The sequence below is a fragment of the Prionailurus bengalensis genome, chromosome X, assembly GCF_016509475.1.
Source record: "Prionailurus bengalensis isolate Pbe53 chromosome X, Fcat_Pben_1.1_paternal_pri, whole genome shotgun sequence".
NCBI lineage: Eukaryota > Metazoa > Chordata > Mammalia > Carnivora > Felidae > Prionailurus > Prionailurus bengalensis.
Genome location: NC_057361.1, coordinates 102,777,911 through 102,800,603, shown reverse-complemented (window position 1 = coordinate 102,800,603; position 22,693 = coordinate 102,777,911). Strand labels below are relative to the sequence as shown.

The following is a 22,693-nucleotide window of genomic DNA, read 5'->3' as shown; positions in this document are numbered from 1 at the left end:
ACATCCCATTAATATCTCTGTGTGGAGGTGAGGGACAGAACACAGAAAGACAGAAATCCGGACAGAATTAAGGGTGTCACAAGGGAGGCGGTCACATCATTCAGAGAAAGTATTCTGCTATATTAATGGCTCTTTCCTCACCTGCCGTCCCAATACATACATACCAGCATGGGCCCACTCTAGCAGCTCCTGGAAAGTATGGTCCAGGCGCCCCCCTTCTCCACCTATCTCGGCTCACTGGCAGACCAGTGTGCCTTCTGCTGCTCCTCTGAAATATTGATGAATAATTATTTTGCCCTTTCTATTACACTGTTCTTCCTAATCCCCACTCCAGAGTGCCAGATGCTAAATCGGTGGTCTGTACCCTGCTGTGTTGATGATCAGATGCGATAGGCAATAGGCCACCCTGGGAAATGGCAGTGGTCCATTCTGCTTAGAGCTGAGACCCAGCTGTTACAGTACCAGGTAGAGTGTAATGTCGGGGCTCAGCATTTCAATTGCTGGTCCCTGAGTAGCCTCTCTTCCCCTATATTTGATCCCATAAAAAAGAGTAGGCATTTAGCGTATCACAGTCTGCCTCCATGGGAGGAGTCTAGGACTGGTTGCTACTGTATTTCCCAGTTTCCCGTGCGTTTAGAGAGTCACTCGACTCTGTGGGGTGGAATGTCTGCATTCTCATAAACCGGTTGCAAGTTCCAGGATTATGTTAAAGGGGGCTGCTGTCAGAAGGAAACCTTGCCTTGTTAGTCTGAGCAAGGAGCCACGTATAAAAATACCCCGACACACAGCCAATCTCATTAAAGTTAGTTGAAATTTTGGACAAGTCTTAAGTATAAATTATAACTTTATTAGCTCATAGAGCTTTCTCCCAAGAAAGGAAATCTAATAAAAATTAGAGAGAACTTATTAAGTAGCTGCCTTGTTGCTATTTGCTATGACTAGGGGGGAAAGTAATATCGTTGCGGGGTTTGCAGCCAATGCACTTTTTTGTTGTGGACTAGAGAGCAATTCGGAGAGCAGATAGGAGGTAAAAAGAGTCTGTCTCATTACCATTGCATTGAGAACTCTTTAATTGATACTTTATGTAAGCATTTCCTGCCACAGAGTTAGGAGGATCTCTAACTGTCACTGAGAGGGAAAAATCCAGCTGCAAACCACCATTGGAGGTCACCAGGGCACGCTACTTATTTGCCAAACTGCATCATCACCTTCTGGAGAAGGGATTCTAGGGGAGCTCACCAACCCTACAGTGTACAAAAGGCAGATCCTGACAATGGTAGGGAAGGAGATGATGGCTTTCAGGGAACTTGTAATTGTCACTGTGATTATTTATTAATCGAGACTTTTAAATGTTGGCAAGAGAAGCAGAACCCGTGTTATTCCGCACACCAACATGGCCCTAAGCGTGCTTTCTCACCACCTGATTTTGCCATCATGAGATAAGGGGCTGTCTTTGGCTTTTGGGTGCAATCTCCAACTTGAACAGGTCAAACACAATCTTGAAAGAATGCACTTTGGAATCATACAGTGTTAGTGCTCCAGGGACACTATAAGACTTATCTGATGCAAAAGTCTTTGAGGTGAGATCTCTGTTTAGATTTTAGGAGGTCAGTGAAGCCTTAGAATGATATACAAAATTGTGTGTGCACCTGAATTTTTCTAGGAAGAAGATTCTTAACTTTTATCAAATTCATAATAAAAGTCCCCCTGACCCAAAAGGTTCTAAAAAATCATCAGTTCTAGTCCATTCCTCCACCTGACTTTGACCAGTGAAGAAAATGACTCTCAGAGATGCAGAGTAACTTGCCTGAGACCGAACAGCTAGTTAATGATGGACCCAAAAGTTGAAAGTTTTTCTGACTCTAGTTCCATAACCAACTCTTTCTACTCTACCACAGTTGTTTTAGCAAGCTCTGGGGGCCATGACAGGATATCGAGGAGATTGTAGAGAGCAGTGATTTGTGCCATGACTGTAACCTGAACTAGAGTGCCTTTGAGGTCTTTTCATCACTGAAATTCTGTTTCCATCCACCTTCATAGGGAGCAGCATTGACCCAGGATGATCCCAAACTAATTTCCATTTAGAAATTATTTCCGTTTTATGATTAGTCTTTCCCACTCCCCATTGATCTCCCTTGTTAATAATGCTTGGTTAGGGCAAACGATAAAATGAGTTTGCAGTCCGTGAGTCTTCACCAGCTGGTGGATGGGCATCCCTATCAGGACCAGCTACATAATTTACAGGGCCCATTGTTAAATGAAAATACAGAGGCTCGTATTAAAAAATTAAGGATTTCAAGACAGTGACAGCAGAGCATTAAAGTGTGAGACCCTTCAAAGCATGGGCCCCTGTGTGACTGCATAGGTCACATACCCTCTGAAGATGGCCCTTTAAGATCCCTATTAAGGCAAAAAGGACAAAAAGAAACCAGCCTACGATTTAAAATTGGCCACAGATGATCCACAATGTTACAGACTTGTATATTCATAATCATAAGGGCTTTTTGGCTTATGTGTTATGCTCACATACACACCCACGCGTGCACACGCACGCATGCACACACACACACACACACACACACACATTTAAATCAGTTTGACCAAAAATTACCATTTTTTCCCTTCACCCAATTCCAAAAACCAAAACTAGTTTGCTTTCGTTTTTCATCTTGGGACCTATGGTTCTGGCATTGTTTAAGCACATGCTTTCATTACCAGTTTTCATAACTAAATGACAAAAGAAGGAATGAGTTCTCCAGGGGCATCTAAAGAGTCAGGTAGAGACAGAAACTGGAAAGCAATGGTCGACTAGTAGCTAGGGATATTTTAAGCTGCCAGAAAGGGGGAAGCAGCTTCGGGGTATGCAGTGTAATGAGCCAGTACTCTCAGGCTTAGAACATTATAAGAACAGAAAGCATTTTAAATTCAAGAATCAGAAATCTGGGGGTGCAACAGGTAAGCAGGGTTACCAGCTGCGAAAATGGCTGGGATTTGGTATACTTGAGCTAGACATATTGCAGCAGAGCAGAGGCATCCTTGCTACCACATTTCTCACTTCCCATTTTAGTGGCATTCCAGGGTTCCAAGTTTAATGCGCAACATCTGTGCTTCCTAAGAGTTGAAGCCAAATGTTGGGTGATATCCCATTGGTTAGCTCTATGCAGAAACCAAAATATAATGTGCACAAGGTGGAATTTACACTTGCAGCGCTCAAAGCAAACTCAAGACTTCTCGGCAAACTAAAGGCCAGTTAGCACAAAAGAAAATATAAATGGGGCAAATCGATTTTATTAGTCTCATGTGTCGTCAGTTGTTGCAGAAGGGACCCAGTACTTGAAAACCAGCTTCCTAAGTGCATTTTGCACCCTGGAGAGATAAGAAAGCAGCCCTCCCTGCACCCCTCCTGGAAAGGTAAAGAAAGAAATTGTATCAGCAGAGCTTATGCCTTCAGAGAGCTTATTTCCTCAGTTTTACAACACGGCCTCCAACCCAAAAGCCCAATGCTTAATGTCCATAAACATATGGTACACACTTAATGACAGCACGCATTCACTCACTCATCCATGTATGTATCTGGTAGGCACTGACTGCTCGCTCTTGGACGCCCAGTGCCATGCTAGACGTTCTGCTGTACTATGCTAGCTGAAAGGCATTTGCGCATTTCAGCCCCAGTCAGAATTCAATAGCAAATGCAACATCCACAGAATTATCAACCTGTGTAAAAACAAAGCAAATGTTTTTAAATTTTCTAACGTGTTATTAACTTTTTGTTTGCAGTATCTGTGGGATACGAATACGAAACATGTCCTGACTTTATTCTCTGGGAGAAAAGGACAGTTATCTTACAAGGTTTTGAGATGGATGCTTCTAACCTAGGAGGCTGGTCATTGAATAAGCATCATATTTTGAATCCTCAAAGTGGTAAGCAGTTTTTTATTTTCAAAGGATATACAATTTTAAAATCACAGTCTTATTTTTAATTGTTCCAAATTTGGGGAAGACCTAAATGTCCAATACTAGGAGAATGGTTTGATAGATGTTTCCAGTCATTCAATGGAACTTTTGAAAATTGTGGTAAAAGCGGGGCACCTGAGTGGCTCAGTCGGTTAAGTGTCCGACTTCGGCTCAGGTCACGATCTCATGGTCCGTGGGTTCGAGCCCTGCATCGGGCTCTGTGCTAACAGGTCAGAGCCTGTAGCCTGCTTCAGATTCTGTGTCTCCCTCTCTCTCTCTGCCCCTCCTCTGCTTGCACTCTGTCTCTCTCTCTCTCTCTCAAAAAAAAAAACATTAAAAAAATTTTTTTAATTGTGGTAAAAGATGCGTAATGAAGTTGACCTTTTGACCATCTGTAAGTGTGCAATTCAGTGGCAGTAAGTACATTCACAGTGTTGTGCAACCATCACCATTGTCCATTTCCAGAATGTTTCCATCATCCCAAAGAGAAAATCTGTACCCATTAAACAGCAACTCCTTATTTCTCCTCCTTGAGCCCCCTATTCTACTTTCTGTCTCTATGAATTTGCCTAGTTTAGGTATCTCATGCAAAGGGAGAGACGTACATGTTTTTAAGGCTTTTCATACACATTGCCAGGTTTCCCTCAAGAATAATTGTCATTTCGTGATCAAGAGTGCCTATTTCTATGCAGTTAAGAAGCTTTTAAAATGTTTTTTAATACTGGGGCGCCTGGGTGGCTCAGTCGGTTAAGCAGCTGACTTCGGCTCAGGTCATGATCTCGCGGTCCGTGAGTTCGAGCCCCGCGTGGGTCTCTGTGCTGACAGCTCAGAGCCTGGAGCCCGTTTCAGATTCTGTGTCTCCCTCTCTCTGACCCTCCCCTGTTCATGCTCTGTCTCTCACTGTCTCAAAAATAAATAAAACGTTAAAAATTTTTTTTAATGTTTTTAATACTTTTTTAAATACTCTATACACACACACATAATGCTATGTATATGTATTACATGTATGTAACACCTATTTGATGCAGAAACCTTGGAAAAGTGCAAGAAAAAAATTAAGTGTAAAATTAAGGTGGTGTAAGTCCACCACCTAGAGATGGCCATGTTAGTATATTTCTTTTCAGACACAACAATCTGGTTTCGAATTAGTGCTACCATAGTGAGACCTCTTCCTCACAAATTTCTATGAAACTGGGTTTTAAGAATCATCTATCATTATTGCTGTATCACAAGTAATTAACCAGTGTATCTGACGTTGTAACCAACTTTTCAAAAGTGGAATAACAATTGCCGTGTTTTATACAATCTAAGATTCCATCAATTACACTGTTATTTTATGGAAAGTGCTGCCAATTAAACTATGACATGCATTGATTGCAAGATACATACTTATTTTCAGAGATGCTAAAAATGTGAAGCAAAATGTGCACTTTAGGATCAATGAATCATCCACATGATACAGTTTTCAAAGGGCTTTGTTGAATTCTGTCCCACTTTAAGTACAACAACCCTGGAGTGTGGCATTAATCCCATTTAAAAGATCAAGAATCTGAGAATCATGTGACTTTCTCCATTAGTAAATGGCTAGTGCCGTGTGCTCCTTCTCTGCACCGCAGTCACGTATCCACATAAATGTCAGTAGCTCCAGTAAGAAGCTAGGAATTGAGTCAAGGGACAGTTATAGGTAAAGAGGAGAAGAGGTAGAGGAAGACAGAAGAAGTGAAAGAATCTGGGGAAAGAGAGCAGTCCTTGACTTCACTTAGTTTTAGGTCTCCTGCATCCTGAACTCGGGAAAAGGCAGAGAACCAGGACATGGTCATCTTCCATCTTTGCTTCTTTGAACTATTCTTCCTGCTGTCACTTTCTCCTAGTGTGTGTAATTTAAATGTTACCTAAATCAGGAGAAGGGACCACAGGTGGCCCTGGAGCCCATGTGTCTCTCAGATAAACTGACCTCTCTTACCCTGGTTAGAAATGCTTCATCCAAGTTCCTTCACCTCGTTTTGCATCCTACTGGGAGATCGGTCATTGGTGCTCCCATCCAGCTTTCATTTGAACATCTGCTGGTAAGCTTGCCCTGTGAAATCGTATTCCTTTTCATCCAAAGAGGCAGATTTTGAGCAGCCTTCAGTGGAACACGTACTTTGAGTTATTTCTTCAGGAGTGGGGATGTGAATGTCTTGAGACAGTTAACGCTTTTCCAGCCAGGCATCCTTGTATGCATCTTACCTTCGTGAAACAGCTGGCTAAGGTCAGGATATCTTGTAAGGCCATGAACTGACCAAGGCTAAGAGATCCGTTTTATAATCACACCTATGATCTTACTTTGTTTGCACCACAGTTGGGTCAGGCCAGCCAAGCAGCCACACAGGCTGGGAAATTTTGATTGGCAAAACTAAGCAGGTTTGCTTCAACCGTGGAATGACACCACCCACCATGGTCCCAGTGTGGGACGCCGAAGGTAAATGAGTCCATTGCGGTGTGCCTTCATCATACCTGCTCCCCCTCTTTCAAGGAATATTCTAAATTCTGTTTCAAACTGTTGGTTTTTTTAAGAGCAAAGATTCAGGCACAGATATAAAATGTCAACTTTTTTCTGTTGTCAAAAGGGGAATCATAGTTTTAAAAGTACAAAAACGAAAGGGCAGATGCCACTTATTAAGTTATGAGGTTTTTTGTTTTGATTTGAAAGAGTTTGACATTTTAAGCAGCCATTTCTTTTCCACTCACTTTTATTGGCTTGTATGGATTGTCTCTTTCAAATGCCTGTCATTGACATTAAGCACAAAGTGGGAAATGACCTCGATCGAACCAGCCCCCCGCTGTGTGCTCCCAGTCCCATGTCCTCTTACCATTTGCTTCACACAGGCTTAAAAATTCAGAGCAGAGGGGAGCCATTGAGAAAGTTGGCTTTGGGGGCCCCCTGATTTCCACCGACGTGTTCTCTCCACCCCTGCCTCACCAGTAGTCAGGTTTTCCGTAACAGGTACCAAGTTGGTTCTGAGAACCTTCTTAACACCTTTATTGCAGTGCAATTGATATACCATACGACTCACCCACCTTAAATATACACTTCAGTGATGGTTAGTAAATTGTGGAGTTGTGTACCCAGCACCACAACAGTTTTGGAATATTGTCACCCTCAACGGATCCCTTGTGCTCACCCCAGCCCCACTAAACGTGCTTTCGGTCTCTTTCTGAGAATTTTATTCTGAGACACAAACCTTATGTTAGATAGGTTTTTTTTTTGTTTGTTTTTAAGGAACATTTGTTCATTGTATCATCTCATTTGTAGGCACATTGTGTTTCTACCCAAGAACTTGTCACACTTGCCAGGAAACAGATCTGAAGCCAGCTCTGCCACTGCCTTTCAGCCTGACCTTGGACACGAACACCTCTCGTGGGATGTTTTCGAAGTCTAAATCCCACCTACAAAGGCAGTTTTTAGAAGCAAAAATGATAAGTGTGAAGGAGCAGCCTTGAGAAGGCCAATTTAGAAAGCAATGCTCTTTCCCCCTCAGGTCAGACAGTCTTTTCTGACTGATTAAGGCAAGAGCGACCGTCTTTCCAAATTCCCCCACTCCGCTTCTTTCTGGAAAAAGCCTAACTCTTTAGGCACCCTGCTTTTTTGATCTGAGACAGATGGCAGATTAGAAACAAGAATCTATCTTCCCCCAGTTTCCTCTCACTGGTTAAAAAGACACCTGTAATTAGATTGGATGCCTGCTGCCATTCAATTCTTTAGTTTTTCTTTTGTTCCAAAAATCATTATGCAGCAGGTACTTTCTAGAAGGCAGTGTTTTCAGACCATTTGTCATGTTAGTTGCAGCAATTATATTTACCTGACAATTAACCATTGGTTGTGGAGAATTGCTTCCAAATATTATGCCTGATATATATAGATGGTTTCTACTTTCACCAAGATAAAAAAAAAAAAAACACCAGGTACTTGTGTTTTTCGATATTATTCCTTCAAAAATACATCTTCTTAGTGATTACAGAGAGTACATAGTCTTATGTTTTAAAAGAAATCAGCCCTTTAAAATTATAAGAAATAAAAACGTGTACATGAGTCGTCTATTACAGAGGTAAGCTATTTGTTGTAGTATATCTTTATATCAAACACATACCCTTGTGTGTCCTCCCAGTTGAGTGTTAAAAATTATTAGAAAAAACAATCCAGGGTACTAATTGGATATCGTCATCTGTCTGCAATGGATAAAGAATTTCTTTCAACGTAGACTCCAAAATAGGCCAGTAGTTTGTCGACAAATGGTTTTACTGGGAGGGGAAGTAAATTTCCATTGATCACACTGGCATATCTTCCAGTTTGTGTTTATATCGTCTCAGTCAGGTCCTAAGAGAAATATGTATTGTGTCCCTCGTTGTTCATAAGTCTGAAAAATGGTTTCTTCTTTGAAATCAGCATAAAGCACCACCCACTGGCTTCCAAGGGGAATTTTTATTTCAAACTTATTTATAAGCTTCAAAGGAAGTTCTGAGCAAGGTAGCAGGAGGGTATGAGCAGTGTGTTTAAAAGCATGCTTAGCTTATTACACAACCAACTTTGGCTTCTTGGTGGAGAAAAGGAAAACTTAGGGGAGAACACACACAGTGAGCCCCATTCAGTAGGGTTTCTTTGTTGACTGTAAACAAGACACCCAACCCTAGGTGGGAAGTTGGCCTTCATATAAATAATGCACATTGTCCTGGGATCATTTGATTCTGTTTTCAAAAGGAGCATGTGTGGCAGAATAAACTGGAAGGGAGGCGGCAGTAATTGATCAAGATTTCCAGGAACATAAACAAAATATTTTCAGAGAAACATTTTGCAGAAGAATTGGTGTTAAATCATTGTTGCTAGATGGTATGCCCCGGTTCTATGTAATGGAAGGTTAAACAGATTCTTGAAACAACAAAAACACCCTTCAGAATGATCTATTTTTCCAGGGCAGTACAAAAAGGGTTTGCCCATTTTTGTTTTGATTGCTTCAGCTTTAAACAGGAATGGTAATTTCAGTACACGGGCACTTCAGTACCTCGCATGAAAGCAAGACATCAATTGTTGAGATGTAATCAGAAAGTACATTGCCTTATGTTTTATTTCCTTTAATCATTCTTCTTCTTTGATGGAGTGCTGGGCTTTCTAATAGAAAAGGGGAGTTTTAGAATTGTAGGCTTAGAAGAATGGTTTAGAATAGCCATCTTTAGTTTTTAAATTGCCAGGAACCTGGTAATAACATGTCATTTTGAAGGTAATTGTTAACTACACCGTTATATTGATATAAAAAAAATGGAGATCTACCTGTGAAAATAGATGTTAATAGCAAATCTGGTATTTCCAAGCCAATAATTGGACATATTTTTGAATGATATACCTTGTAATGCATTGCTGAAATACAGACATGCTAAACAGTTGGTTTCCTCATTTGTTAGAGAACATATCATAGTCTCATTGGTAGGATATTCAGGTAGCAATCGTCAGGAGGTTTCTTTTCGATGATGTTGTGTGACTGTCATTCAAGTTCTCATTCACTTCCTCCTGACTCATTTAAATTGTAATGTTGATCACACTGCAATTAAGTGTTTTTTGGGAAATGAAATTCAGTCCTATTAATCTTATTTAATTAACTATTCTAAATCTTAAGAATTTTGTTACTGATGAATAAAGTTATTAATAAAATTAATAAGAAAGTAGTGATCCTCGAGACATCTCACAGTTCTGCAATGAAAGACCAATTTGTTGGGGCATAAGGTCGTAGCTGTTCCTGCAGATCATATGTTGAAAAAATAGCCAGAAATCACCTTGGGAGGGAGAGTCAAAATACCTAGACTTGAAATCCGAAGGCTATATGATGTATGGGATTTGTTTCCTGGAAGGACCCTTCCAAGTACATGTTTGGTGCTATGGTATTGTGTATGTGTTACCCTCTTACTTATTTTTGCCAGCAACGTTCCTATTTCTGAGTGATCAGCGGCTTCTATTGTAGGACTGTGGGACCAAAAGTCAGAAGAAAACTGAGGAAGATATTTCAGGAAATGTTTAGGGAGAGTAACAAGCAATCCAAGGAGATAGATAGCAGGGGTCATGGGAGAAAAATTAAGACTGTACAGGATTACTGCATTCATTCATTTGCCGTCAGTTACTTCAGTGTGACACGTTGGCATGCCTTCTCACAACATGGATGTTTTACCTGCCCAGGCTCATTCTGGGCAGACTTGAGCACAGCAGTACTTGTTCCTTGGATTTTCTGCCCGGGCTCAGCAGGTTTGCAAAATCATTGGGATTTGGACAAGGAGACTACAAGAGACTCAAAACCTATTTTCAACATTTGCTGAGCTCCTCTAATGATTTGGCCATGGGGATTGGCACTAAAATGCAGAAAAGAGTCAGACAGAGGGTCTGCCTTCATGGAGCCCAGGCTCTAGTGGGAAAGATAGAGAAGTGATGAAAACCGTATCATACAAGTTAGTGGGTATAATAACGGAGCTATGGAAAACAAACCATGGGCACAAGGAAGAGGGAGTAACTAATTCTGCCTGGACAGAGCATCGGAGAGAATTGAGCTGAGCTTTGAAGGATAGATAAGAGTTCCCCAAGCAGACAAGAAGAGGAGGGCTTTCAAGATGGAGAGGGAATAGCATGTACCAGTGTAGACAGGAATGGAAGTATGTGAAAGTAATTATAAATAGTTCACTATCACAGGAACTCAAGATCCCAAATGAGAGGATGGTGACAGGGGAGACTGAAGAAGTAGGCAAGGGTCAAGTCATGAAGACTTTGTATACCTTAATAGAGAATGTACCCCCTATCCTGTAGAGGATACAGAGCTGTTGAAAGATTCTAAGCCACATACTGAAATGATCTCAATGGCAGGAGTGGGGGTGATGGTTTGGAGATAGGTATGCATGGAGGCCAGGAGACCAAGAAGTTAAGAAAAACTGAACTAAAGCCTTAGTGGTAGGAATAGAAATGACAAAACTGGTTCATCATATTTTGGAGATGGACTCAACATGGGTTTCGTAATGAGTTAGGTTTAGAGAATGAGGAAAATAAGAGGCCCGGTCATGGCCACACTTCCAACTTGGGTAAATACGCGCACTGTGATACCACTCATAAGATGAGTAGGGAACTCAGGAGGAAAAGCAGGCTTTAGCAGGGGGAGAGGAAGACAGTGAGTTCCATTTTACACTTGTTGAGTTTGAGGTGCCTCTGGGGCATCTGGGTGAGGAGATCGAGCAGGAAATTGCATGGCAGGTGACAACTCTGGACAGGAGAAAATTTTGGCGTATACAGATATGAGTTAAAGCCGTGAGATTGGAAGAGATTGCCCAAAGAGAATGCACAGTATTTTCCAGCATTTTCATAAGTCAGTATCTCTATTTCCTGCACTGATGATAGTGAGATATGGTCCAAAAGAGTGGAAAATTCAAGTCCCTTTCTTACATCTTTGAAGTGCATTCTAACAGTATGATTTTTTTTTCACAGAAGTCAATTACCTTCCTGATGGTGTTTTGCTAAGGTTAATATTAAAATTGACTGATATTTCCTTTTCAGGAACCAGTCAGTTGCATAGTGAGGGTAATTTGAAGTCAGACAAGTGTGTGCCAAGCATCAGGAGATAGTCATCCAGAGATGAAAAAATTAGCCACAGATGATTCACAGAGCCCAAAATGAACAGGAGATCATTAAAAGTTATTTATCACGGGTTTCATTGAGGCATTTAGGATCAGTACTAAAGGGTGTATTAACCCATATCACAGATAGACAAGCTGAGGCAAAGTGTCATGCTCCTGTTTGTTGTGGCCATGCAGTTAAACAAAACCTCGGACAGTGTGCTTCACTCTCAAGATTTTTTCTGCCAGGCCAAAGCGTCATGGTGCTTTGAACAAGAGAAAAGTTAAAATGTTGCTGAGAATATTGTGAGGTAATTTTTTATTCTCTTTTTTTTTCTTGGATCTAGGAATCATACATAAAGGGAATGGAGAAAATATGTTCATTTCCCAGCAGCCCCCAGTCATATCAACCATCATGGGTAACGGACACCAGCGGAGCGTAGCCTGCACCAACTGCAATGGCCCAGCTCACAACAACAAGCTCTTTGCTCCTGTTGCCTTAGCTTCTGGCCCTGATGGGAGTGTGTATGTTGGCGACTTTAATTTCATAAGACGAATATTTCCCTCAGGAAACTCCGTTAGTATTTTGGAATTAAGGTAAGTCTCCTCTAATCTCTGTTGGTTTAGCGGATAAGGAAGAAGCAAGAATGCGATAACACGAAGAGAAAGGCATTGCAAGGAAGAGCAGAAAATGCAGTCGCCCATATTGTAGCCCTGACCTCAGGTGCAGGAATAGGGACAAAGGACATAGGTCAACAGGCCCACACCTCCTACTTAAAGGACTTTTGAGCACTGCTTTGGAGAACCAGGAAGTGTTGACATCCCTGTATGTGTGACCTTCCCTGTGGGCATTGCCATCACCGACATGGATCTCAGTACTTCCAAGTGCTGAGGTAAGCCACTCAGCCCCTGCTGGTCAAAACGAAGACTGATCAAAAATATCTATTCCACAGGTAGAGGTAATGCCAGATCCAAAAGGCTCAATTTTCTAAGTTCTCCAGGTTCAATTTTTTGAAGTGGTCACTTCATAAAAAAGAAAATGGAAGTCTGTGTTTGTATGCCCTGATAAGGAAGGAAGAACTAGGTTTGTTTGTTTGTTTTTTTTTTTAATGCTTAAAAGCTCTATTCCTTTAGGGCAAAAAAGAATAAAGCATCCATCGTTAGACTTTCTCACTCTGTTCTAGGAATTTTCTGGAGAGTACAAAGTATTTTGACACCCTTTGAAAGGAATTCATACCTTCTGGTATTCCATGTTCTGAAGTTACGCAAAGATCACAACTAAATAGACTATGGCTTAATCAGCTTATTTCTCCCTTTCTGAGGCTACAGGATACAAATATATACCCTATGGAGTCCTAGAAAAGGAAAGCATCCCCTCCCATTCCAGTGAGGATAGACCTGTTTCCTCCCTCCTGGGTAAATTGATAGAGCCTTCCCTCCAATTGGTTATGATAGCCTTTATCCCTGACACATGCCTTTGGAACTTTAGGCCGAAAGTTTCCCTCTATTCCAGAAGATTTTGTTGTCATCCTATAAACTAGTCCGTAAAACAGTTGTTGCTTCAGCCATCCCCTAATCGACCTGAAAGATAGTGACCAAAAATAGTGACCTGGGAGAATAGAGACATTAATGGAGCAACTTGTATGTACAGAGTACCATCGAGGCCAGTCAAAACATATGAAAAGTCTTGGGTCATTTCCATTTAACACTATATTCACACAAGCATAGAAATTTGAATGTATGGGGACATTCCTTGAAATTTTCCAGATTCTCATGCTTGCTCTGGAATCTACCTGCTTTTTCTCAGACTGAGTTAGTCCTTCACACCTACCTGTGGACATCTTCCAGTCCCAAGCCTCCATCCGTTTTTCATATTAATTCATTCTAGTTTTAAAACATTTCTTAATTATAATTGCAAGCATTGTCATGGATAAAAAAGCTGTTAAATCCCTTGACTGATAAAAAATAGACTGTAAAGTTAAGATTTTTATAAAGATAAAGCACATCTAGAGAGACTAGAGAGGTACTAATTCACAGCACCCTGCTCTAATCAAATGTTTATGTACCTTAGGATGTCACACTTCATGGTGACTTATCATTTCCCACAGTATATCTCTTGGGGCACCTACTTACTGGAAAGTCAACAAGGAAGGCCAAGATGTTCATATTCCTGGATTTAGAAACGATTTATGTAACATTCAACATTATATTCAAAATCCTAGGGATGTTCTGTCTACATGATGCCAAACATTGACGGAGCACTGAACAATTCATTCACCATCTGAATGTTTCTAGTCATGCAGATATTAGCTGTCAGGTAGACAGAGACTTTGTCTTATGGAACCTATCTATATAGCTAACCCTATAAAGCCTCTAGGCTTTATAAAGCCTCATGGCTAGCCCTATGTAGGTAACTCCTCCAAGGAAATACCATAAGATTAGCTATAAAAACAAATACTAATACTAATAATACTACTATTAAGAACACCCAGCTAAGCTGAGTATTTTCCTTTGTGATTTCAATGCAAATGTACCTAACTAAGGTGCAGCAATTTTCATCGATGAGATTCTCCTTTGCTCAAGAATCCCTGACAGTTAACAGATTTGCATTTTTGAAGTGGTCACTTCATAAAAAAGAAAGTACTTTATGACCTTCAACACAAAGTCATTTGAAGGATAAAATAGAAAAACTTGGACCCTAACTGCAAAGCAATATTCTCAGTATAAAGAACAATTCGTTTCTGGCAGTGGGAAGTATTGTCCAATCCCTCCATTCATTCTGACTCCACAGTACTGTTCTCTCACATTGTCAAAGCTCTTGAAACACATAGGCGTGCACACACCGTGAGCTCACACACCCAGGCTCTCTCACTTAGCCTGAATCTCTCTAGCTAGCTCTTCCGAGCTCACATCCTTTACAGCAATTCTTCTTACTTTTTTTTTTTTAATTCTCAGGCCCCTTTCAGAATTTATTGAGGGCTGTGGGCCTTCTCCCCAGAAAAAGACACATTCACACAAAATTGTACATGCGATTTCAGGGGTCATATATTTTCCCTGTCTCCCTGAATATCCCCACCCGCCAGCAACCTACCCCCTTCATAGACTCACAGTTAAGATTCCCAAGCTTAGGTTCAAAGAGAAAGTAGTTCTCCCTTGCATTTGATTCAAGGAAAAAAACATAGTTTTCCCTTCTCTAACACTCCCGTGATTGGCCATCAGAGAAATAAACAGATTGAATTTAGATGAGCATTTGACCTAATTGACAGGTAACTCCTTATTTTACTGTAGTCAAAACCATCAAACCAGTTTATGTCAGCAAACATTATCCATCATGTTTACTCAAAAACGAATATAGTTCTTATTAGATTCACCTTTAAAAAAAAAAAAAAGTATCTGCCAAGGGGCACCTGGGTGGCTCAGTCAGTTAAACATCCGACTTTGGCTCAGGTCACGATCTCACAGTTCGAGCCCCGCATCGGGCTCTGTGCTGACAGCTAAGGGCCTGGAGCCTGCTTCAGATTCTGGGTCTCCCTCTCTCTCCCTGCTCCTCCCCTGCTTGCACTCTGTCTCTCTCTCTAAAGTAACGTTAGAAATAAATAAGTAAATAAATAAAATTAAAATATAAAAAAGTATCTGTCATGATCAGTAGCCTATACTGTGTACATTGCATCTTTGATGTATAAGTGGTGAATTTATATATTTGCTTTATAACTTCCAGATTTAAACTTCCTGGGGAGAAATAAGTTGATATAATAAGCCTTTGCTACATTAAGAACCATAATGGTCAATGAATTCTATTGTACATAGATAGAAACTTCGTTTTGTACCAGTTTTGTTGTTGTTGTTAAAATCAGTTAATTTAATTGCTGCTACCACCACCACCCCCCAGTGCATATTAGTCATTTTACTTGGTTAAGTCATCTGTTTCCTTGGAAACACAGACTAATATAGTCTTTATGTTATTGGTTGCATTTAAAGCTGTGAATGGAAGAGCAATGTTGTCAATAGGTTATTACAGAAAGGGATAGAGAACATTTTAGATCTTTACCATCTGTCAAGGTTATTCATTATATAACTTAACCACTCTGTTCTCTCCTTCTCTACCTGTAAAATTGACTTCAAGTTATTATTTGAGCATCCTCTTACATGTCTTATACAGTTTAACTTGTTTTGAGATCTACAGATGTGCAGTTCTCAGCCCAAAGTTTGATGACATTTTGCTTGCTCCTCCTGGATGCCCTTCTAGATTCCCTTCTCTTCCATCCTCTTGTGTCATAGTGGGCCACTTTGAACAATTCCAGGTGCCCCTTAACGTTGCAAAGATTGGAAGACTATAGATTTTTCCTTCCTCAGCTCTGCTGATCCTAACTCTCCCTAATCGAATTTCCTTCATCTGACTTCAGAAATAATTTCATTTTCATTGGTTGCCAATCATTTATTTTCTGTAGCTGCCCCCCCCCATTGGCTGAATGGGGAGGGTGAGGAAAAGTCAATTGTATCATTATCATTAGCAATATGGCAAGAGCAACGATATTATTTCTTGTTATTGAAGTATATAATACTCCTTTGCCTGTTTACTGCAGATCTCATCCATACGTACACATCTTAGTGTTCCCTTCCAGTGGGAAATTGAGGTAAGATGATAAAGAAGGGAAAATTATAAGATCATTATGTAAGTAATTAAATCTAAGAGAGTCTCAAAAATACATTCTCTGAAGATTTTTTTAAAGTTAGATTCATTTCCATGTGAAATAGTTTAGGTCTAGTTATTTCTGTGGCTTTGCTTCTCAGGTTAAAACTGCATACACGTACACGTCTTGCATTCGGTAACACAAAAGTGACATCACACATCTGTGAGCTTAGTGTCAGAAAAGTCCATGGAAGTATATGGTGCAACGTGGCACCCAATGCATGCATGACATTTGATTGTGTCTACTCTGTTTGATCCCTTTCAGTAACAGGAACCTTAAACAACCCCTCGTAGACAGCCCATTGCATCTTTGGAGAGCTCTTTTAGAAAATGCTTTCTTATACTGAACTGAAATCTACCTTCATCAAACATCCAGTCAGTAGCAGCAAATGCTAGCATTGGAGACAGCACGGAAGCTCTTCCCTCTCTTCCCTGACATGCTTCCACGTGTGTGAAGACAGCTATCCCAGCTTTCTGAGCTTTCTCTTCAGTCTAAACATCCTCGAGTCCTTCAGCTGTTTCTCACCAATTGTGACTTCTTTTCTTTTTCCTTGGATTATGGCCTCAGGGCTACTTTTCAGTTTTCTAAAACTAACGGATAATTACATGAGTAAAACTAGGAGGCACCATATCAAGTGCTTTGCAAGAATTCAAATATGAATATCCCCCTTGCTCCCCTCTCATCTTCTAATTTCACAACTCTATTAGAAAACCTGTTAAGCATGACTGGGTATGATTTATTCTTTATAAAAACCTCATGCTGTTATTGTTCAAGATGCTGATATTCTCCAGATCTTTATTTTGTCCTTCCCTTAAAATGAAAGAAAGAAGAAAATAAGAGCCTGACAAATGCTTCCTGGTACCTTGACAATTTGGACTCAACAAGTGTCACTGTGACATGAAAATTTCTCTTGAGATTTTACTGTTTATTTTACAGTGACTGGTTAGTATTTCCTCCATTGTCCTGAACTTGACTCCTGTCACTGACTAGGGATTGAGTAGAACTGGAATAGCACCCATTTAGGGGCGGGTAGCGTGCAGAGGGGCAGCAGAACTTGTAGAGCACTCTGCTGAAGGAACAAATGGAACCTGGGCTTTGAGAGCTCTGAAAATATCTGAGAAATGACTAAGACCCATCCCTTTGGCAGAAGCACTGGAGCAACAAATAGAGAGACACTCCATGTGGATGAAATAGGTGGTTACCTCTCCAGGGTGAGCTTGTGTATTAGCGGTAGGCTCCCTTCACTGCACCCAGCAACATCTTCGCTGCCCTTCCATGGTGCCCAAATTCCCTCTCTAAGAAATGTGGTCCTTTGAGGTGAGGCACTGCATCTCTAAGAGTCCCCGACCCAAGAACCTCTGTTAGAATGACCAAGCGAAAATCATCATTAGCCCTTGGGCATGGATTCATTGGTCGGATTGGTTTCCAAGGAGCTGCTAGCTGAAAACGGGGCCCTAAAACACACGACAGGTAAGATGTGATAAGGGCAAGGGACAGAGCCAGAGCGCAAGGGAGGTGAGGGTTGCTGGAGTTGGAAGCTCTAAGAAGTCAGTAAACGACAGGAGTGGGAACTCGGTCTTCAAAGGAAGGATACCACAGAAACATGAGCAGGGAGGGAAGTCCACTTTTCGACATCAAATATTTCTGGCTAAGTGTAAGGGAAGAAGCTGAGAACAGCATGAAAAACAAGGAAAGTGCTACAACCACCACAAAGCAGGCCGGGCAAACCCATGATGCCAGGTCAGTAGACAGGAACTCCCAAGTTGGCATAGTCTCTCTTTCTCCATCTCCCACCTCGCTAATGTACAAAAAGAAGAGGTCGAAAGTTATGCTAAAGTGAAAGAAGCCAGACACAAAAAGGCACATGCTCTGGGTCCATTTATGTGAACCACCCAGAATAGGCAAGTCCACAGAGATGGAAAGCAAATTAGACAGAAAGCCTGGGCCTGGGGCAGGGCGGGAATAGGGATCGACTGCTAACGGGTACGGGCTTTCTCCCTGAGGTGATGAAAATGTTCTGGGAATGGATGATGGCAATGGTGGCACAACTCTCTGAGTTTACTAGAAACTGCTGAATTGTACTTTTTAGAAGGGTGAATTTTATGGTATGTGAATTATATCTCAATAACTTTTTTTTAATTAAAAAAGAAGAGATGGCCCTTTTAATCATCTCGGTCCTGAGAAAATCCAAGATCAAGTTACAGACCCTACCCTCGGGAGCATTTCTTGGTCCAAAAAGATATGGCAGTTCTACGCCTTTCTCCTCCTCCTAACTCGCGGCAAGCTTCAAGACAGTCAGTTGCCAGGCGGCAGTGCCCACTGATGGCCCCGGGCACTTGCGAAGAGCTCACACTGGCACCTCAGCGTGCCATCGGTTGCTAGCTACACAGCAAACTGACTTTGGTGGGAGCTCCATCCTAAATCCTTAACTAAAAGTAATCCTGAGACAGAACAAGGTCACACACTGGAAATAAATTCCATCATTTTCACTTCCTCCTTCTGGGATGTTAATGAGAGACGCTGCTCTTCATAATACACGACATCTTTCCACGTTCACAGTGACATTATTGGCAGGATCAGAAGCAGCTGCAAGAAAGTCAAACCACTCTCCTCCCCACCCCTTGCCATCACCACTGCAAAACGCTTTGTAGCCACACAAGTGCTTCTGTACCATGAGAATCTGTTGTCAATGAAGCCATGTTTTAATGAGGTCCTTCTAGTACTTTCACAACTCGACTTCCTTCAGGAAGTGATTAGAGCCGGCCTTGAGCACACTCACCTGCTCGTTTAGAGGCCACAGAAACAAGCAAGTGTCTGGAGACAAAGAAACTCAAAGAGGTCCAAATGCCCGAGGCCGGGTTTCTAATCAGAGCTCCATCCTTCCCTGTTGACCTTTTGTGTCAACCCACAGGATACCTACCCTTTTGAGGTGGGCCAGGGAAACAGAAAAGTCAGTGCATCCTGACCTGTGGCCCAACTAGTGAAATTCCCAGAAAGATTTTCTTTGAAAAGAGTTGAATCAGTAGGAGCAGATAGCTTCAGATGAAATCATTTTGTATCTTCCCCACTTTCCTGACATTGCAAAGAATAAGAACATTTTCTAGTTTAGATAAAAAGATGTGTTACCTTCATGTTTTTTAAGATGACATGAAGGTCCAGGTTTAAAAGGATTTTAAAATTAAAATGACCGTGTTTCACAGATGATTATAGCCTTTTAATTCTGGGCAGATGTGACCCAAAGTCAGGCCTGTACACAGACCGCGTCCCCTGTGCGAGAAGGCTCATCCCAGGTCCCAGAGTGAAATACCCTAGGCAGCACCATGTGCCAAGGGGCTTACCAGTAAGGGTCTCCCAAAGTGTTTTGCTTCTTCTGACCTGACAGATCTGTTTTGCCTACCCCGCTTGCCCTGCTGGAGTATAGATAATTGGAAGACACGAGGCCCTAGTAGCTGATGTACATGATGTTTTAGTGATGCTATTTTGATGCAGCAGTTCTGCCACGGTCTAAGAGAAAACGTTTCCGCTTTTAATTTGTCAGGTCTTTTAATATTGCTAAGTAATGTGCTAATGTACACAAGAGATGTCCCTGTCTTATCTCTGAGATCATATAAGTGGCTTTGGGCTAGATCTGGGAAGCCCATTGCACACAAGGCTTGATTTGCCATTTTGGCAAAGTAGCTTTCAGAACAGAGGCTGCAGTGCTCTGACCCTTTGCAGTGGCTGCTTCTTCAAAGGCTAGCCCAGTGGTTCTTAAACCTTTCCCTGCATCAGAATCGCCAGCTGAGTCTGTTAAAAATGAAATGCCCAGGCCCCATGTCCACCATGAGGTTCTAATTCAGTACAAGTGGGGAGAAGCCCAGGAAACTGCACATGCAGCAAGAACCCAAGTGATTCTGGTGAAGATGGTCCAGGGAGAAAAAACTGCCTTAGAGCTTTGCCCACCCACCAAGCAGGCTCTTCCTTCGCCTTGACACCATCTTAAGAGGAGAAGCCAGGAAGGCTTTGCCTTGCACATCTGATGAAATGATCCTTATGGAGTCTCTAATAGCCACAAACTGGGTTAGGAATAGGTGTGTGTGCTTAGATTTGGCTTGTTGAATGATACTGACGACTCTCTATTTGTTTTTACTTGCCACTCATGGATAACCTTGTGCACCCTAGAAACAGAGATACCAGACATAGGTGAGTAAATCAAGTGGGCAGCTACCTAATGCCCCTTCTTGCCTAAGAGGCCACCTCGTAATAATGTGCTAACAGGGAGATTTTACTTTTCAAGTGAGGTTAAAGGAATGATGTGAAAGTGAATTTAGAAGTTATGATTCAGGTAAGAGTCTTACAAAAGAAGAGAGCTCCGTTAAGTGGGAATTTGCTGGAGGATCAGACCCTATCGAAAAGAAAACAAGATAAGTGAGAACTGGCAGTTCAGTACTTCATGGGGAAGCAAGCCTTAAGTCTCATTATGTTTTCCTTAGGTGATATCACAAATGAGTCTGTAAGTTCAAACAGATTCAATGTTTTCAAGTTGCAGGTAGAAAGAGAGGTAATACAGCAATCTTCCCAGATCCAGAAATAGAGTTGACAAGTGTATTAAGAGACAGGGACCATGATGACCTTCTTGAATAAGATTTTTCTTTTCTCCTTTTATGTGACCTCATGATTTCTATTTCTTCCCACCAAAAAGAAATAATAGAAAAACTTTAAACCAACCATTTACCGACAATGGCACGTAGCTCTGAAATTAATCATAATGAATATTTCTCTTCAATTTGTTTATGCATTACACTTGTCAAAACTGTTCTAAATTACCTGAAATTGCAAAGGAGAAAATTGAATTTGTTCACTTCCGAATGCCAATTGTCATCAAAATGGCACTGATAGGGTTTTTAATTTGGGTTTCGTTTGGGAGATGCCACTTCCTAAATGCCAGTGCATAAGATAGCCTTGCTACTTTGGCATAACTGATTCTTTAAGCAAATTAAGTTGGTTGTCAAATTGCTTACTAGTAAAGCGTTGCACAGTATTAATTATAAGCATTAATTGCCCATTTAACAATCTGCGATTTTAACTAGCATGAATGAAGTGATCTTTGCCAAGTTGAAGGGCATTGCTCGAATGTAACACTAACCAGAAGGTGACAATAAGTCTAACGCTGAAGTCATAAAAGAAATCTCCACGTATCTCGAATTGCAATATGCACGTAGACACAAGGGACTAGAACAAATTGGAATGTAGTCCAGTGGTTTTCTTTCTCAGGTATGGCATGTTTTTAGAAAGTGGAAAGAAACCAATCTAAAAAGAGCTGAAGTGCACTTGGGAAATGGCATGAAATGGCAAGAAATTACATATCTATATAGGAGACCTCCCTGACTGTTGCCTGTCAAGAAAATAACATTAATCAGATTTGAATTTTGTGTGTTGGGCTATTCCATTTTCTAAAGGCCAGTGCACAAAATTTTAGAACAGCCTAGCTGAGCAAAACAGGATATGTTTCTCAGTTAGAGGAAGACAGGAGCACAGATTTTTTTTTTTTACCACCTTCAGAACTAAAGTATTCTGAAGGCACTTTGTACACACAGTCACATGTGATCTAATCTAGTCTTGGTCAGAGCATAGGCTTGTTAGTGACCCTGAGCAAGCCCTCTCTGGGTCTGGGTTTCCCCAGCTGAGATTGGAGGAGAATGATAATTTTAACTTCCCTCACAGGCACATTGGGGATATTCAATAATAAATGAATGTAATGCATTCCAAAGTGCTTTTATGCGAATAACATTTCTCTTGGAAAAATAGCCTATGGACTTTTCCTAAACAAAACATGATTAATCTGGCTCAGTTGAAACTTCCACAAACTGGCTACCAAAATATTGAAGGCTGTTTCAGGAAGGGTTACGACCCCCTTTTTATCCTAGGAAGATCTAAGGGCACTGAGGAAATTTTATTCTGAAGGCAAACATTCAACTAAATATGTAAAAACTTTTACTCAAACCCCTATTTAAGCAGTCTTTGCTACAGAGATGCCTTGTCTGATATGACTGCCAAACCAATTCTGGAGTCTGTTGGGGCCCTTTACAGTTTATTTACAGCAGCTGTCATGGTGGTTCCAGGGTGGAAGATGTCCCTGGAATCTACTGAATTCTCTTATTTGATGAAGTGAAGGTAAGTAGAAAAAAATCAAGTATTCCTAATGGATCTGATTTTTTTCCAATTAAAACTATAAACTGGGTCTCAAATCAGTATTTGCTAGCCTTTACCATCATTAACATACATAAATATGCTTAGAGGGCAAATATAATTACGAATACAATCAGGAATGTACCAGTCCTTAAGGGCAACTTAATTACTCTGATGGCCCTTTCCCTGCCGTTTTGCTGGGCTAAGTGGCCAAGACCTGAACACTTGCATGTTTTAGTTAGTTTCATGTCCTACACTTTAGT

The 22,693-nt window shown here is 41.1% G+C and overlaps 1 protein-coding gene across 1 annotated transcript in view; it reads left to right on the top strand.

Annotated features, from left to right (window-relative positions):
* The window catches only part of TENM1 (teneurin transmembrane protein 1), a 768,359-nt gene that overhangs the window by 642,738 nt on the left and 102,928 nt on the right, over window positions 1-22,693 (top strand). The window contains exons 20-22 of the mRNA XM_043570666.1: window positions 3,778-3,921; window positions 11,919-12,168; window positions 20,424-20,444. Of these exons, the coding sequence (XP_043426601.1) occupies window positions 3,778-3,921; window positions 11,919-12,168; window positions 20,424-20,444 (415 nt within the window). The remainder of the gene's footprint in view (window positions 1-3,777; window positions 3,922-11,918; window positions 12,169-20,423; window positions 20,445-22,693) is intronic.